Here is a 15,665-nt window from a genome sequence, read left to right on the forward strand (position 1 = left end):
CAGAACGTCGCGGTGAAACCAGAACGTCGCGGTGAAACCAGAACGTCGCGGTGAAACCAGAACATCGCGGTGAAACCAGAACGTCGCGGTGAAACCAGAACGTCGTCGCGGTGAAACCAGAACGTCGTCGCGGTGAAACCAGAACGTTGTCGCGGTGAAATCAGAACGTCGTGGTGAAACCAGAACGTCGTCGCGGTGAAACCAGAACGTCGCGGTGAAACCAGAACGTCGTCGCGGTGAAACCAGAACGTCGTCGCGGGGAAACCAGAACGTTGTCGCGGTGAAACCAGAACGTCGTCGCGGTGAAACCAGAACGTCGCCATGAAACCAGAACGTCGCGGGGAAACCAGAACGTCGCGGTGAAACCAGAACGTCGCGGTTAAACCAGAACGTCGCGGTGAAACCAGAACGTCGCGGTGAAACCAGAACGTCGTCGCGGTGAAACCAGAACGTCGTCGCGGTGAAACCAGAACGTTGTCGCGGTGAAATCAGAACGTCGTGGTGAAACCAGAACGTCGTGGTGAAACCAGAACGTCGTGGTGAAACCAGAACGTCGTCGCGGTGAAACCAGAACGTTGTCGCGGTGAAATCAGAACGTCGTGGTGAAACCAGAACGTCGCGGTGAAACCAGAACGTCGTGGTGAAACCAGAACGTCGTCGTGGTGAAACCAGAACGTCGTCGTGGTGAAACCAGAACGTCGCGGTGAAACCAGAACGTCGCGCTGAAACCAGAACGTCGCGCTGAAACCAGAATGTCGCGGGGAAACCAGAACGTCGCATTGAAACCAGAACGTCGTTGTGAAACCAGAACGCCGCGGTAAAATCTGAACATCGTTGTGAAACCAGAACGTCGCGGTGAAATCAGAACGTCGTGGTGAAACCAGAACGTCGTTGTGAAACCAGAACGTCGTGGTGGTGAAACCTGAACGTCGTTGTGAAACCAGAACGTCGTGGTGAAATCAGAACGTCGTGGTGAAACCAGAACGTCGTTGTGAAACCAGAACGTCGTCGTGGTGAAACCTGAACGTCGTTGTGAAACCAGAACGTCGTGGTGAAACCTGAACGTCGTTGTGAAACCAGAACGTCGTGGTGAAACCAGAACGTCGTTGTGAAACCAGAACGTCGTGGTGGTGAAACCAGAGCGTCGTCGTGGTGAAACCAGAACGTCGCGGTGAAACCAGAACGTCGTCGCGGTGAAACCAGAACGTCGCCATGAAACCAGAACGTCGCGGGGAAACCAGAACGTCGCGGTGAAACCAGAACGTCGCGGTGAAACCAGAACGTCGTCGCGGTGAAACCAGAACGTCGTCGCAGTGAAACCAGAACGTTGTCGCGGTGAAATCAGAACGTCGTGGTGAAACCAGAACGTCGTGGTGAAACCAGAACGTCGTGGTGAAACCAGAACGTCGTCGCGGTGAAACCAGAACGTTGTCGCGGTGAAATCAGAACGTCGTGGTGAAACCAGAACGTCGCGGTGAAACCAGAACGTCGTGGTGAAACCAGAACGTCGTCGTGGTGAAACCAGAACGTCGTCGTGGTGAAACCAGAACGTCGCGGTGAAACCAGAACGTCGCGCTGAAACCAGAACGTCGCGCTGAAACCAGAATGTCGCGGGGAAACCAGAACATCGCATTGAAACCAGAACGTCGTTGTGAAACCAGAACGCCGCGGTAAAATCTGAACATCGTTGTGAAACCAGAACGTCGCGGTGAAATCAAAACGTCGTTGTGAAACCAAAACGTCGTTGTGAAACCAGAACGTCGTCGTGGTGAAACCAGAACGTCGCGGTGAAACCAGAACGTCGCGGTGAAACCAGAACATCGCGGGGAAACCAGAACGTTGTCGCGGTGAAACCAGAACGTCGTCGCGGTGAAACCAGAACGTCGCCATGAAACCAGAACGTCGTGGTGAAACCAGAACGTCGTCGTGGTGAAACCAGAACTTTGTCGCGGTGAAATCAGAACGTCATTGTGGTGAAACCAGAACGTCGTCGTGGTGAAACCAGAACGTCGTGGTGAAACCAGAACGTCGTGGTGGTGAAACCAGAACGTCGTGGTGGTGAAACCAGAACGTCGTCGTTGTGAAACCAGAACGTCGTGGTGAAACCAGAACGTCGTGGTGAAACCAGAACATTGATGTGGTGAAACCAGAACGTCGCGGTGAAACCAGAACGTCGCGGTGAAACCAGAACGTCGTGGTGAAACCAGAACGTCGCGGTGAAACCAGAACGTCGCGGTGAAACCAGAACGTCGTGGTGAAACCAGAACGTCACGGTCAAACCAGAACGTCGTCGTGGTGAAATCAGAACGTCATTGTGGTGAAACCAGAACGTCGTCGTGGTGAAACCAGAACGTCGTGGTGAAACCAGAACGTCGTGGTGGTGAAACCAGAACGTCGTGGTGGTGAAACCAGAACGTCGTCGTTGTGAAACCAGAACGTCGTGGTGAAACCAGAACGTCGTGGTGAAACCAGAACATTGATGTGGTGAAACCAGAACGTCGCGGTGAAACCAGAACGTCGCGGTGAAACCAGAACGTCGTGGTGAAACCAGAACGTCGCGGTGAAACCAGAACGTCGCGGTGAAACCAGAACGTCGTGGTGAAACCAGAACGTCACGGTGAAACCAGAACGTCGTTGTGAAACCAGAACGCCGTTGTGGTGAAACCAGAACGTCGCGGTGAAACCAGAATGTCATCGTGGTGAAACCAGAACGTCGTGGTGAAACCAGAACGTCGCGTGAAACCAGAACGTCGACGTGGTGAAACCAGAACGCCGCATGAAACCAGAACGTCGTGGTGAAACCAGAACGTCGCGGTGAAACCAGAACGTCGACGTGGTGAAACCAGAACGTCGTGGTGAAACCAGAACGTCGTCGTGGTGAAACCAGAATGTCATCGTGGTGAAACCAGAACGTCGTCGCGGTGAAACCAGAATGTCATCGTGGTGAAACCAGAACGTCGTCGTGGTGAAACCAGAACGTCGTCGTTGTGAAACCAGAACGTCGTGGTGAAACCAGAACGTCGTGGTGAAACCAGAACATTGATGTGGTGAAACCAGAACGTCGCGGTGAAACCAGAACGTCGCGGTGAAACCAGAACGTCGTGGTGAAACCAGAACGTCGCGGTGAAACCAGAACGTCGCGGTGAAACCAGAACGTCGTGGTGAAACCAGAACATCACGGTGAAACCAGAACGTCGTTGTGAAACCAGAACGCCGTTGTGGTGAAACCAGAACGTCGCGGTGAAACCAGAATGTCATCGTGGTGAAACCAGAACGTCGTGGTGAAACCAGAACGTCGACGTGGTGAAACCAGAACGCCGCATGAAACCAGAACGTCGTGGTGAAACCAGAACGTCGCGGTGAAACCAGAACGTCGTGGTGAAACCAGAACGTCGTCGTGGTGAAACCAGAATGTCATCGTGGTGAAACCAGAACGTCGTCGTGGTGAAACCAGAACGTCGTCGTGGTGAAACCAGAACGTCGTCGTGGTGAAACCAGAATGTCGTCGTGGTGAAACCAGAACGTCGTCGTGGTGAAACCAGAACGTCGTCGTGGTGAAACCAGAACGTCGTCGTGGTGAAACCAGAACGTCGCGGTGAAACCAGAACGTCGTCGTGGTGAAACCAGAACGTCGCGGTGAAACCAGAACGTCGTCGTGGTGAAACCAGAACGTCGCGGTGAAATCAGAACGTCGTGGTGAAACCAGAACGTCGACGTGGTGAAACCAGAACGTCGTCGTGGTGAAACCAGAACGTCGTCGTGGTGAAACCAGAACGTCGTCGCGGTGAAACCAGAACGTCGTCGTGGTGAAACCAGAACGTCGCGGTGAAACCAGAATGTCATCGTGGTGAAACCAGAACGTCGTGGTGAAACCAGAACGTCGTCGTGGTGAAACCAGAACGTCGTGGTGAAACCAGAACGTCGACGTGGTGAAACCAGAACGTCGCCGTGGTGAAACCAGAACGTCGCGGTGAAACCAGAATGTCATCGTGGTGAAACCAGAACGTCGTGGTGAAACCAGAACGTCGCGTGAAACCAGAACGTCGACGTGGTGAAACCAGAACGCCGCATGAAACCAGAACGTCGTGGTGAAACCAGAACGTCGCGGTGAAACCAGAACGCCGCATGAAACCAGAACGTCGTCGTGGTGAAATCAGAACGTCGTGGTGAAACCAGAACGTCGACGTGGTGAAACCAGAACGTCGCCGTGGTGAAACCAGAACGTCGCGGTGAAACCAGAATGTCATCGTGGTGAAACCAGAACGTCGTGGTGAAACCAGAACGTCGCGTGAAACCAGAACGTCGACGTGGTGAAACCAGAACGCCGCATGAAACCAGAACGTCGTGGTGAAACCAGAACGTCGCGGTGAAACCAGAACGCCGCATGAAACCAGAACGTCGACGTGGTGAAACCAGAACGTCGTGGTGAAACCAGAACGTCGTCGTGGTGAAACCAGAATGTCATCGTGGTGAAACCAGAACGTCGTCGTGGTGAAACCAGAACGTCGTCGTGGTGAAACCAGAACGTCGTCGTGGTGAAACCAGAATGTCATCGTGGTGAAACCAGAACGTCGTCGTGGTGAAACCAGAACGTCGTCGTGGTGAAACCAGAACGTCGTCGTGGTGAAACCAGAACGTCGCGGTGAAACCAGAACGTCGACGTGGTGAAACCAGAACTTTGTCGCGGTGAAATCAGAACGCCTCGGTGAAACCAGAACGTCATTGTGGTGAAACCAGAACGTCGTCGCGGTGAAACCAGAATGTCATCGTGGTGAAACCAGAACGTCGTCGCGGTGAAACCAGAATGTCATCGTGGTGAAACCAGAACGTCGTCGTGGTGAAACCAGAACGTCGTCGTTGTGAAACCAGAACGTCGTGGTGAAACCAGAACGTCGTGGTGAAACCAGAACATTGATGTGGTGAAACCAGAACGTCGCGGTGAAACCAGAACGTCGCGGTGAAACCAGAACGTCGTGGTGAAACCAGAACGTCGCGGTGAAACCAGAACGTCGCGGTGAAACCAGAACGTCGTGGTGAAACCAGAACGTCACGGTGAAACCAGAACGTCGTTGTGAAACCAGAACGCCGTTGTGGTGAAACCAGAACGTCGCGGTGAAACCAGAATGTCATCGTGGTGAAACCAGAACGTCGTGGTGAAACCAGAACGTCGCGTGAAACCAGAACGTCGACGTGGTGAAACCAGAACGCCGCATGAAACCAGAACGTCGTGGTGAAACCAGAACGTCGCGGTGAAACCAGAACGTCGACGTGGTGAAACCAGAACGTCGTGGTGAAACCAGAACGTCGTGGTGAAACCAGAACGTCGTGGTGAAACCAGAACGTCGTCGTGGTGAAACCAGAACGTCGTCGTGGTGAAACCAGAATGTCATCGTGGTGAAACCAGAACGTCGTCGTGGTGAAACCAGAACGTCGTCGTGGTGAAACCAGAACGTCGTCGTGGTGAAACCAGAACGTCGCGGTGAAACCAGAACGTCGACGTGGTGAAACCAGAACTTTGTCGCGGTGAAATCAGAACGCCTCGGTGAAACCAGAACGTCATTGTGGTGAAACCAGAACGTCGTCGCGGTGAAACCAGAATGTCATCGTGGTGAAACCAGAACGTCGTCGCGGTGAAACCAGAATGTCATCGTGGTGAAACCAGAACGTCGTCGTGGTGAAACCAGAACGTCGTCGTGGTGAAACCAGAACGTCGTCGTGGTGAAACCAGAATGTCATCGTGGTGAAACCAGAACGTCGTCGTGGTGAAACCAGAACGTCGTCGTGGTGAAACCAGAACGTCGTCGTGGTGAAACCAGAACGTCGCGGTGAAACCAGAACGTCGACGTGGTGAAACCAGAACTTTGTCGCGGTGAAATCAGAACGCCTCGGTGAAACCAGAACGTCATTGTGGTGAAACCAGAACGTCGTCGCGGTGAAACCAGAATGTCATCGTGGTGAAACCAGAACGTCGTCGCGGTGAAACCAGAATGTCATCGTGGTGAAACCAGAACGTCGTCGTGGTGAAACCAGAACGTCGTCGTGGTGAAACCAGAACGTCGTCGTGGTGAAACCAGAATGTCATCGTGGTGAAACCAGAACGTCGTCGTGGTGAAACCAGAACGTCGTGGTGAAACCAGAACGTCGCAGTGAAACCAGAACGTCGTGGTGAAACCAGAACGTCGTCGCGGTGAAACCAGAACGTCGCCGTGGTGAAACCAGAACGTCGTGGTGAAACCAGAACGTCGTGGTGGTGAAACCAGAACGTCATCGTGGTGAAACCAGAACGTCGTCGCGGTGAAACCAGAATGTCATCGTGGTGAAACCAGAACGTCGTCGTGGTGAAACCAGAACGTCGTCGTGGTGAAACCAGAACGTCGTGGTGGTGAAACCAGAACGTCGTGGTGGTGAAACCAGAACGTCGTCGTGGTGAAACCAGAACGTCGTGGTGAAACCAGAACGTCGTCGTGGTGATACCAGAATGTCGTGGTGAAACCAGAACGTCGTCGCGGTGAAACCAGAATGTCATCGTGGTGAAACCAGAACGTCGACGTGGTGAAACCAGAACTTTGTCGCGGTGAAATCAGAACGTCGCGGTGAAACCAGAATGTCATCGTGGTGAAACCAGAACGTCGCGGTGAAACCAGAACGTCGTGGTGAAACCAGAACGTCGTGGTGAAACCAGGACGTTGATGTGAAACCAGAATGTCGTGGTGAAACCAGAACGTCGTCGCGGTGAAACCAGAATGTCATCGTGGTGAAACCAGAACGTCGCGGTGAAACCAGAACGTCGCGGTGAAACCAGAACGTCGTGGTGGTGAAACCAGAACGTCGTGGTGAAACCAGAACGTCGCGGTGAAACCAGAACGTCGTGGTGAAACCAGAACGTCGCGGTGAAACCAGAACGTCGTGGTGAAACCAGAATGTCATCGTGGTGAAACCAGAACGTCGTGGTGAAACCAGAACGTCGTGGTGAAACCAGAACGTCGTCGTGGTGAAACCAGAACGTCGTCGCGGTGAAACCAGAACGTCGTCGTGGTGAAACCAGAACGTCGTCGTGGTGAAACCAGAACGTCATGGTGAAACCAGAACGTCGTCGTGGTGAAACCAGAACGTCGTCGTGGTGAAACCAGAACGTCGTCGTGGTGAAACCAGAACGTCGTCGTGGTGAAACCAGAACGTCGTCGCGGTGAAACCAGAACGTCGTGGTGAAACCAGAACGTCGTCGTGGTGAAACCAGAACGTCGTCGTGGTGAAACCAGAACGTCGTCGTGGTGAAACCAGAACGTCGTCGCGGTGAAACCAGAACGTCGTGGTGAAACCAGAACGTCGTCGTGGTGAAACCAGAACGTCGTCGTGGTGAAACCAGAACGTCGTCGCGGTGAAACCAGAACGTCGTCGTGGTGAAACCAGAACGTCGTCGCGGTGAAACCAGAACGTCGTCGTGGTGAAACCAGAACGTCGTCGTGGTGAAATCAGAACGTCGTGGTGAAACCAGAACGTCGACGTGGTGAAACCAGAACGTCGCCGTGGTGAAACCAGAACGTCGCGGTGAAACCAGAATGTCATCGTGGTGAAACCAGAACGTCGTGGTGAAACCAGAACGTCGCGTGAAACCAGAACGTCGACGTGGTGAAACCAGAACGCCGCATGAAACCAGAACGTCGTGGTGAAACCAGAACGTCGCGGTGAAACCAGAACGCCGCATGAAACCAGAACGTCGACGTGGTGAAACCAGAACGTCGTGGTGAAACCAGAACGTCGTCGTGGTGAAACCAGAATGTCATCGTGGTGAAACCAGAACGTCGTCGTGGTGAAACCAGAACGTCGTCGTGGTGAAACCAGAACGTCGTCGTGGTGAAACCAGAATGTCATCGTGGTGAAACCAGAACGTCGTCGTGGTGAAACCAGAACGTCGTCGTGGTGAAACCAGAACGTCGTCGTGGTGAAACCAGAACGTCGCGGTGAAACCAGAACGTCGACGTGGTGAAACCAGAACTTTGTCGCGGTGAAATCAGAACGCCTCGGTGAAACCAGAACGTCATTGTGGTGAAACCAGAACGTCGTCGCGGTGAAACCAGAATGTCATCGTGGTGAAACCAGAACGTCGTCGCGGTGAAACCAGAATGTCATCGTGGTGAAACCAGAACGTCGTCGTGGTGAAACCAGAACGTCGTCGTTGTGAAACCAGAACGTCGTGGTGAAACCAGAACGTCGTGGTGAAACCAGAACATTGATGTGGTGAAACCAGAACGTCGCGGTGAAACCAGAACGTCGCGGTGAAACCAGAACGTCGTGGTGAAACCAGAACGTCGCGGTGAAACCAGAACGTCGCGGTGAAACCAGAACGTCGTGGTGAAACCAGAACGTCACGGTGAAACCAGAACGTCGTTGTGAAACCAGAACGCCGTTGTGGTGAAACCAGAACGTCGCGGTGAAACCAGAATGTCATCGTGGTGAAACCAGAACGTCGTGGTGAAACCAGAACGTCGCGTGAAACCAGAACGTCGACGTGGTGAAACCAGAACGCCGCATGAAACCAGAACGTCGTGGTGAAACCAGAACGTCGCGGTGAAACCAGAACGTCGACGTGGTGAAACCAGAACGTCGTGGTGAAACCAGAACGTCGTGGTGAAACCAGAACGTCGTGGTGAAACCAGAACGTCGTCGTGGTGAAACCAGAACGTCGTCGTGGTGAAACCAGAATGTCATCGTGGTGAAACCAGAACGTCGTCGTGGTGAAACCAGAACGTCGTCGTGGTGAAACCAGAACGTCGTCGTGGTGAAACCAGAACGTCGCGGTGAAACCAGAACGTCGACGTGGTGAAACCAGAACTTTGTCGCGGTGAAATCAGAACGCCTCGGTGAAACCAGAACGTCATTGTGGTGAAACCAGAACGTCGTCGCGGTGAAACCAGAATGTCATCGTGGTGAAACCAGAACGTCGTCGCGGTGAAACCAGAATGTCATCGTGGTGAAACCAGAACGTCGTCGTGGTGAAACCAGAACGTCGTCGTGGTGAAACCAGAACGTCGTCGTGGTGAAACCAGAATGTCATCGTGGTGAAACCAGAACGTCGTCGTGGTGAAACCAGAACGTCGTGGTGAAACCAGAACGTCGCAGTGAAACCAGAACGTCGTGGTGAAACCAGAACGTCGTCGCGGTGAAACCAGAACGTCGCCGTGGTGAAACCAGAACGTCGTGGTGAAACCAGAACGTCGTGGTGGTGAAACCAGAACGTCATCGTGGTGAAACCAGAACGTCGTCGCGGTGAAACCAGAATGTCATCGTGGTGAAACCAGAACGTCGTCGTGGTGAAACCAGAACGTCGTCGTGGTGAAACCAGAACGTCGTGGTGGTGAAACCAGAACGTCGTGGTGGTGAAACCAGAACGTCGTCGTGGTGAAACCAGAACGTCGTGGTGAAACCAGAACGTCGTCGTGGTGATACCAGAATGTCGTGGTGAAACCAGAACGTCGTCGCGGTGAAACCAGAATGTCATCGTGGTGAAACCAGAACGTCGACGTGGTGAAACCAGAACTTTGTCGCGGTGAAATCAGAACGTCGCGGTGAAACCAGAATGTCATCGTGGTGAAACCAGAACGTCGCGGTGAAACCAGAACGTCGTGGTGAAACCAGAACGTCGTGGTGAAACCAGGACGTTGATGTGAAACCAGAATGTCGTGGTGAAACCAGAACGTCGTCGCGGTGAAACCAGAATGTCATCGTGGTGAAACCAGAACGTCGCGGTGAAACCAGAACGTCGCGGTGAAACCAGAACGTCGTGGTGGTGAAACCAGAACGTCGTGGTGAAACCAGAACGTCGCGGTGAAACCAGAACGTCGTGGTGAAACCAGAACGTCGCGGTGAAACCAGAACGTCGTGGTGAAACCAGAATGTCATCGTGGTGAAACCAGAACGTCGTGGTGAAACCAGAACGTCGTGGTGAAACCAGAACGTCGTCGTGGTGAAACCAGAACGTCGTCGCGGTGAAACCAGAACGTCGTCGTGGTGAAACCAGAACGTCGTCGTGGTGAAACCAGAACGTCATGGTGAAACCAGAACGTCGTCGTGGTGAAACCAGAACGTCGTCGTGGTGAAACCAGAACGTCGTCGTGGTGAAACCAGAACGTCGTCGTGGTGAAACCAGAACGTCGTCGCGGTGAAACCAGAACGTCGTGGTGAAACCAGAACGTCGTCGTGGTGAAACCAGAACGTCGTCGTGGTGAAACCAGAACGTCGTCGTGGTGAAACCAGAACGTCGTCGCGGTGAAACCAGAACGTCGTGGTGAAACCAGAACGTCGTCGTGGTGAAACCAGAACGTCGTCGTGGTGAAACCAGAACGTCGTCGCGGTGAAACCAGAACGTCGTCGTGGTGAAACCAGAACGTCGTCGCGGTGAAACCAGAACGTCGTCGTGGTGAAACCAGAACGTCGTGGTGAAACCAGAACGTCGTCGTGGTGAAACCAGAACGTCGTCGTGGTGAAACCAGAACGTCGTCGTGGTGAAACCAGAACGTCGTCGTGGTGAAACCAGAACGTCGTCGCGGTGAAACCAGAACGTCGTGGTGAAACCAGAACGTCGTGGTGAAACCAGAACGTCGTGGTGAAACCAGAACGTCGTCGCGGTGAAACCAGAACGTCGTCGCGGTGAAACCAGAACGTCGTCGTGGTGAAACCAGAACGTCGTGGTGAAACCAGAACGTCGTCGTGGTGAAACCAGAACGTCGTCGTGGTGAAACCAGAACGTCGTCGCGGTGAAACCAGAACGTCGTCGTGGTGAAACCAGAACGTCGCGGTGAAACCAGAACGTCGTGTCATCGGATGGATTCTGGTCTTGGAAGTTCTGGATCTGATACATGTGTAACAGGATGTCAGAAGGCCAAGCAGCGGTTCCTCTGCATGTCGGTAAACAGAGAAGCAGATGTGAAGACTCTTCGGGTCCCTGGAGGATTATGGTTCAGTCTGGTCTCGTATCTGTCGCAGGAAGTCCACAGAGAGTCTCCAGCAGCAGCAGTGCTCCCGCTCGGCCGGCCAGTTCTCTCGTACTCCCCCCAACCCTCTTGCAGCTCTGGACCGGGCCGTGCGGCGGGCGTGTCGCCTGGTCATGGATCAGCTGTTGCTGGACCTTCAGCCGTTTCTGCCCGGCCTCCTGACCCGACCCTGGCTGCTTCAGGGAGATCCCACTCCCAAACTGTGCAGCGTCCTGGAGCATCACCTGGATCTGTACAGTCAAGTTCGACCGCCCTGTCGGCAGGTGACATTTTCACTTCCTGTGTCTCGGTGAGGCTGCACCTGAGCAGGGAGTCCTGATGTAGCTTTTGTGTCTGCAGCGCCTGCAGGAGGAGGCCCAGTGGGTGGTGGTGGTGGAGTACGTAAGGGCTCTGATGCAGAAGAGGTTGGTGTGTCGTAGTAGCGAGGACAGGAGGCAGCTTGCACAGCAGATGCTTCAGGATGACCAGTTGTTCAGAGAAATCTTTCACGGGCAGGTGAGGACATTGGTCACAGACCCCCGCCCCCCCCGATAGAATGTAGAAAGTCATTAATGCGAAGAGATGTTCGACCGTTCCTGAGACGGTGCCAGTACTATATCGGCTGGCATGATTCCTGAAAATGGTGTCCATGTCCATCTCCATAAAAAATGGATTCTATCACCATGTCGTTCAAGCACAAAAGGTAACCCTAACCCAGACCCTAAATCCTATCCTAAACCCTAAACACCGACCCTAAACCCTAAACCCCGACCCTAAACCCTAAACCCCGACCCTAAACCCTAAACCCCGACCCTAAACCCTAAACACCGACCCTAAACCCTAAACCCCGACCCTAAACCCTAAACCCCGACCCTAAACCCTAAACACCGACCCTAAACCCTAAACCCCGACCCTAAACCCTAAACCCCGACCCTAAACCCTAAACCCCGACCCTAAACCCTAAACCCCGACCCTAAACCCTAAACAACAACCCCGACCCTAAACCCTAAACCCCGACCCTAAACCCTAAACCCTGACCATAAACCCTAAACAACAACCCCGACCCTAAACCCCGACCCTAAACCCTGACCATAAACCCTAAACCCAACCCTAACTCCGACCCTAAACCCTAAACCCAACCCTAACTCCGACCCTAAACCCTAACACCGACCCTAAACCCTAAACTCTGACCCTAAACCCTAAACCCAACCCTAACCTGGAAACTGCTGCATGACGCTGCATATTAATACAGCAGCCTTAATATCTGCTATATCTGTCCAAACGGCTGCGTCTGTGTTTCAGCAGGAAGGTGAGGGGTCAGTGAACCCTTCGGCCTTGCTTCCTGTTCTGGCTGACTTCATCCGGCTCAAAGACCCCGGCATGCTCACGCTGGAAGTGTCGGGACTTGCAGCCAAATACCCCGACATCAGGTAATCGGCTGCCTGCAGGAATGCGATGCTAAATACTTCCTGCTTTTCACCCACGGGACAGTGAACACAGCGACATGTTTCTCTTCCCTCAGTGACGAACACGTGTCTGTGCTGCTCGACATCCGCGGAGACGTCTCCAGAGACGTCCGAGGATCTGTGCTGGACTCGCTAGAACACAGCGCCGCTCCACTTCCGGCGGGATACCGACCCATCTTTAATGACATCATGGTGCCTCCCCCCACCCTGGTCTTCTGCCTGCCCACGGCAAAGTGTGCATGAGGACAGAGTGAACACCTGGGCGGCATCCTTCATGCTTCGTCCTCTGCAGGACCAGCTGCAGGACCAGTCCTCTGCAGGACCAGCTGCAGGACCAGTCCTCTGCAGGACCAGCTGCAGGACCAGTCCTCTGCAGGACCAGCTGCAGGACCAGTCCTCTGCAGGACCAGCTGCAGGACCGGTCCTCTGCAGGACCAGCTGCAGGACCAGCTGTAGGACCAGCTGCAGGACCAGTCCTCTGCAGGACCAGCTGCAGGACCAGTCCTCTGCAGGACCAGCTGCAGGACCAGTCCTCTGCAGGACCAGCTGCAGGACCGGTCCTCTGCAGGACCAGCTGCAGGACCAGTCCTCTGCAGGACCAGCTGCAGGACCAGTCCTCTGCAGGACCAGCTGCAGGACCAGTCCTCTGCAGGACCAGCTGCAGGACCAGTCCTCTGCAGGACCAGCTGCAGGACCGGTCCTCTGCAGGACCAGTCCTCTGCAGGACCAGCTGCAGGACCAGTCCTCTGCAGGACCAGCTGCAGGACCAGTCCTCTGCAGGACCAGCTGCAGGACCAGTCCTCTGCAGGACCAGCTGCAGGACCAGTCCTCTGCAGGACCAGTCCTCTGCAGGACCAGTCCTCTGCAGGACCAGTCCTCTGCAGGACCAGCTGCAGGACCAGTCCTCTGCAGGACCAGTCCTCTGCAGGACCAGCTGCAGGACCAGTCCTCTGCAGGACCAGTCCTCTGCAGGACCAGCTGCAGGACCAGTCCTCTGCAGGACCAGCTGCAGGACCAGTCCTCTGCAGGACCAGTCCTCTGCAGGACCAGCTGCAGGACCAGTCCTCTGCAGGACCAGCTGCAGGACCAGCTGCAGGACCAGTAACTGGATCTCATGGAGAATTTATTTAAAACTTGATCATGAAGTTAGTTTTTACTGATAAAACTTAATTTATAATATTTATGTGATTTTATTTCCTGTCTTATTTTAGTTCCAAACATTGTAATTCTCCAGAGACGTGTGTCCTCGTCCCGCCTGTAAACCCGTCTCATAAACACTGTGTCCTCGTCCCGCCTGTAAACCCGTCTCATAAACACTGTGTCCTCGTCCCGCCTGTAAACCCGTCTCATAAACACTGTGTCCTCGTCCCGCCTGTAAACCCGTCTCATAAACACTGTGTCCTCGTCCCGCCTGTAAACCCGTCTCATAAACACTGTGTCCTCCAAACTTTTGTCTGTTTTTCTTCTGTATTTTATGTTTCCATGACAACACAGCAGTCTTTGCCATCGCTCTTCTTCGTGTTCCGCAGCGTTTCCGTTCTCAGGCCGACGAACCTCGACACCTCCATCACCTCCCAGGATGCATTACAACACGTACAATAGGAAATCATGGGGTCAGGAGGTCAGGGGGTCAGGAGGTCAGGGGGTCAGGAGGTCAGGAGGTCAGGTGGTCAGAAGGTCATGAGGTCAGGGGGTCAGGGGGTCAGAAGGTCATGAGGTCAGGGGGTCAGGGGGTCAGGAGGTCAGGGGGTCAGGAGGTCAGGAGGTCAGGGGGTCAGGAGGTCAGGAGGTCAGAAGGTCAGGAGGTCAGGTGGTCAGAAGGTCATGAGGTCAGGGGGTCAGGGGGTCAGAAGGTCAGGGGGTCAGGAGGTCAGGGGGTCAGGAGGTCAGGAGGTCAGAAGGTCAGGAGGTCAGGTGGTCAGAAGGTCATGAGGTCAGGGGGTCAGGAGGTCAGAAGGTCAGGAGGTCAGAAGGTCAGGAGGTCAGGGGGTCAGGGGGTCAGAAGGTCAGGAGGTCAGGGGGTCCGCTGTCTTGCGGCTGCAGACCGATACTTTTCCTCGGATGCTTCCTGATCAGCTTCATTAAAATCTTTGAAAGCTACTTTTTAAAAAAATAAACGTTTAAAAGAGAGACATAGAAGAAAAGATGTCCTCCCTGTCATGTCCAGCGGTTACCATGGCAACGGAGTCTGTTCCAGAACCCTTTGATCCTAAATGACGGACAGTTGCTGGAAAAACCTTTTAATCTGCAGTGACCCATATTATCATCTCCTCTCTGGAATCCGCTGTCTTTCCCTCTGTCTTCCAGCAAGCTCGGGTCACCCCGCTGCTGAAGAAACCCACACTCAACCCAGTCCAGGTTGGAAACTACCGGCTGGTCCCACTGGTGCCGTTCATGTCCACACTACTGGAGCGGGTCGTCTTCAGTCTCCCAGTTCCTCCATGATAGAAACCAGTTAGATCCACATCAGTCTGGCTTCAGGCGAGGCCATTCCACTGGAACTGCTCTCCTGTCTGCTACTGGTTCCCTACCACCAGATCCACTGGTCAGTCCTGGTCCTGCTGGACCAGATCCACTGGTCAGTCCTGGTCCTGCTGGACCTGTCTGCTGGTTCTGACCCAGCCAACCATCAGGTTCTCCTCTCCACTCTTTGAGCTCGGCATCTCTGGATCTGTCCTCTCCTGGTCCACGTCCTACCTCTCAGGAAGATCCTTCAGAGTATCCTGGTGAGGAGAAGTGTCCAGATCACATGAAAACAGGGGAGCCTCAGGGATCGGTGCTCGGCCCTCTTCTCTTTCCACCATACACCTCCTCACTCGGTGCAGTTAGAAGCTCTCATGGCTTCTCCTACCACTGCTATGCAGATGACACTCAGCTTTTCCTCTCCTTCCCACCAGACGACACAACGTTTCTCTGAGAATATCAGCTTGCTTTGCTGATATCTCTGCATGGATGAAGGATCGCCACCTTCAGCTCCATCTGTCCAAGACAGAGCTCATTGTCTGTCCAGCCGATCCTTCCTTACCTCCGCAGATACGTGTGAAGCTCCACTCTGTCACACTTGTTCCTGCTGCCTGGAATCTGGGTGTCATGGTGGATGACCAGCTGACCTTTAAGGTCCAGGTTGCCTCGGTTGCCCGTACCTGCCGATATGCTCTCTACAACATCAAGAGAATCAGACGTACCTGACAGAACATACGACTCAGCTTCTGGTTCAGGTTCTGGTCAT

At 54.0% G+C, this 15,665-nt stretch overlaps 1 protein-coding gene across 1 annotated transcript in view; it reads left to right on the top strand.

Annotated features, from left to right (window-relative positions):
* The window catches only part of exoc3l1 (exocyst complex component 3-like 1), a gene marked incomplete at both ends in the record, with an annotated part of 119,012 nt that extends 106,333 nt beyond the window's left edge, over nt 1–12,679 (top strand). The window contains 4 exons of the mRNA XM_079259160.1: nt 10,984–11,254; nt 11,331–11,486; nt 12,276–12,400; nt 12,493–12,679. Of these exons, the coding sequence (XP_079115286.1) occupies nt 10,984–11,254; nt 11,331–11,486; nt 12,276–12,400; nt 12,493–12,679 (739 nt within the window). The remainder of the gene's footprint in view (nt 1–10,983; nt 11,255–11,330; nt 11,487–12,275; nt 12,401–12,492) is intronic.
* Between the last annotated feature and the right edge of the window lie 2,986 nt (nt 12,680–15,665).

The sequence above is a fragment of the Telmatherina bonti genome (genome assembly GCF_933228915.1).
Source record: "Telmatherina bonti genome assembly, chromosome: 2".
NCBI classification, from domain to species: Eukaryota; Metazoa; Chordata; class Actinopteri; order Atheriniformes; family Telmatherinidae; genus Telmatherina; species Telmatherina bonti.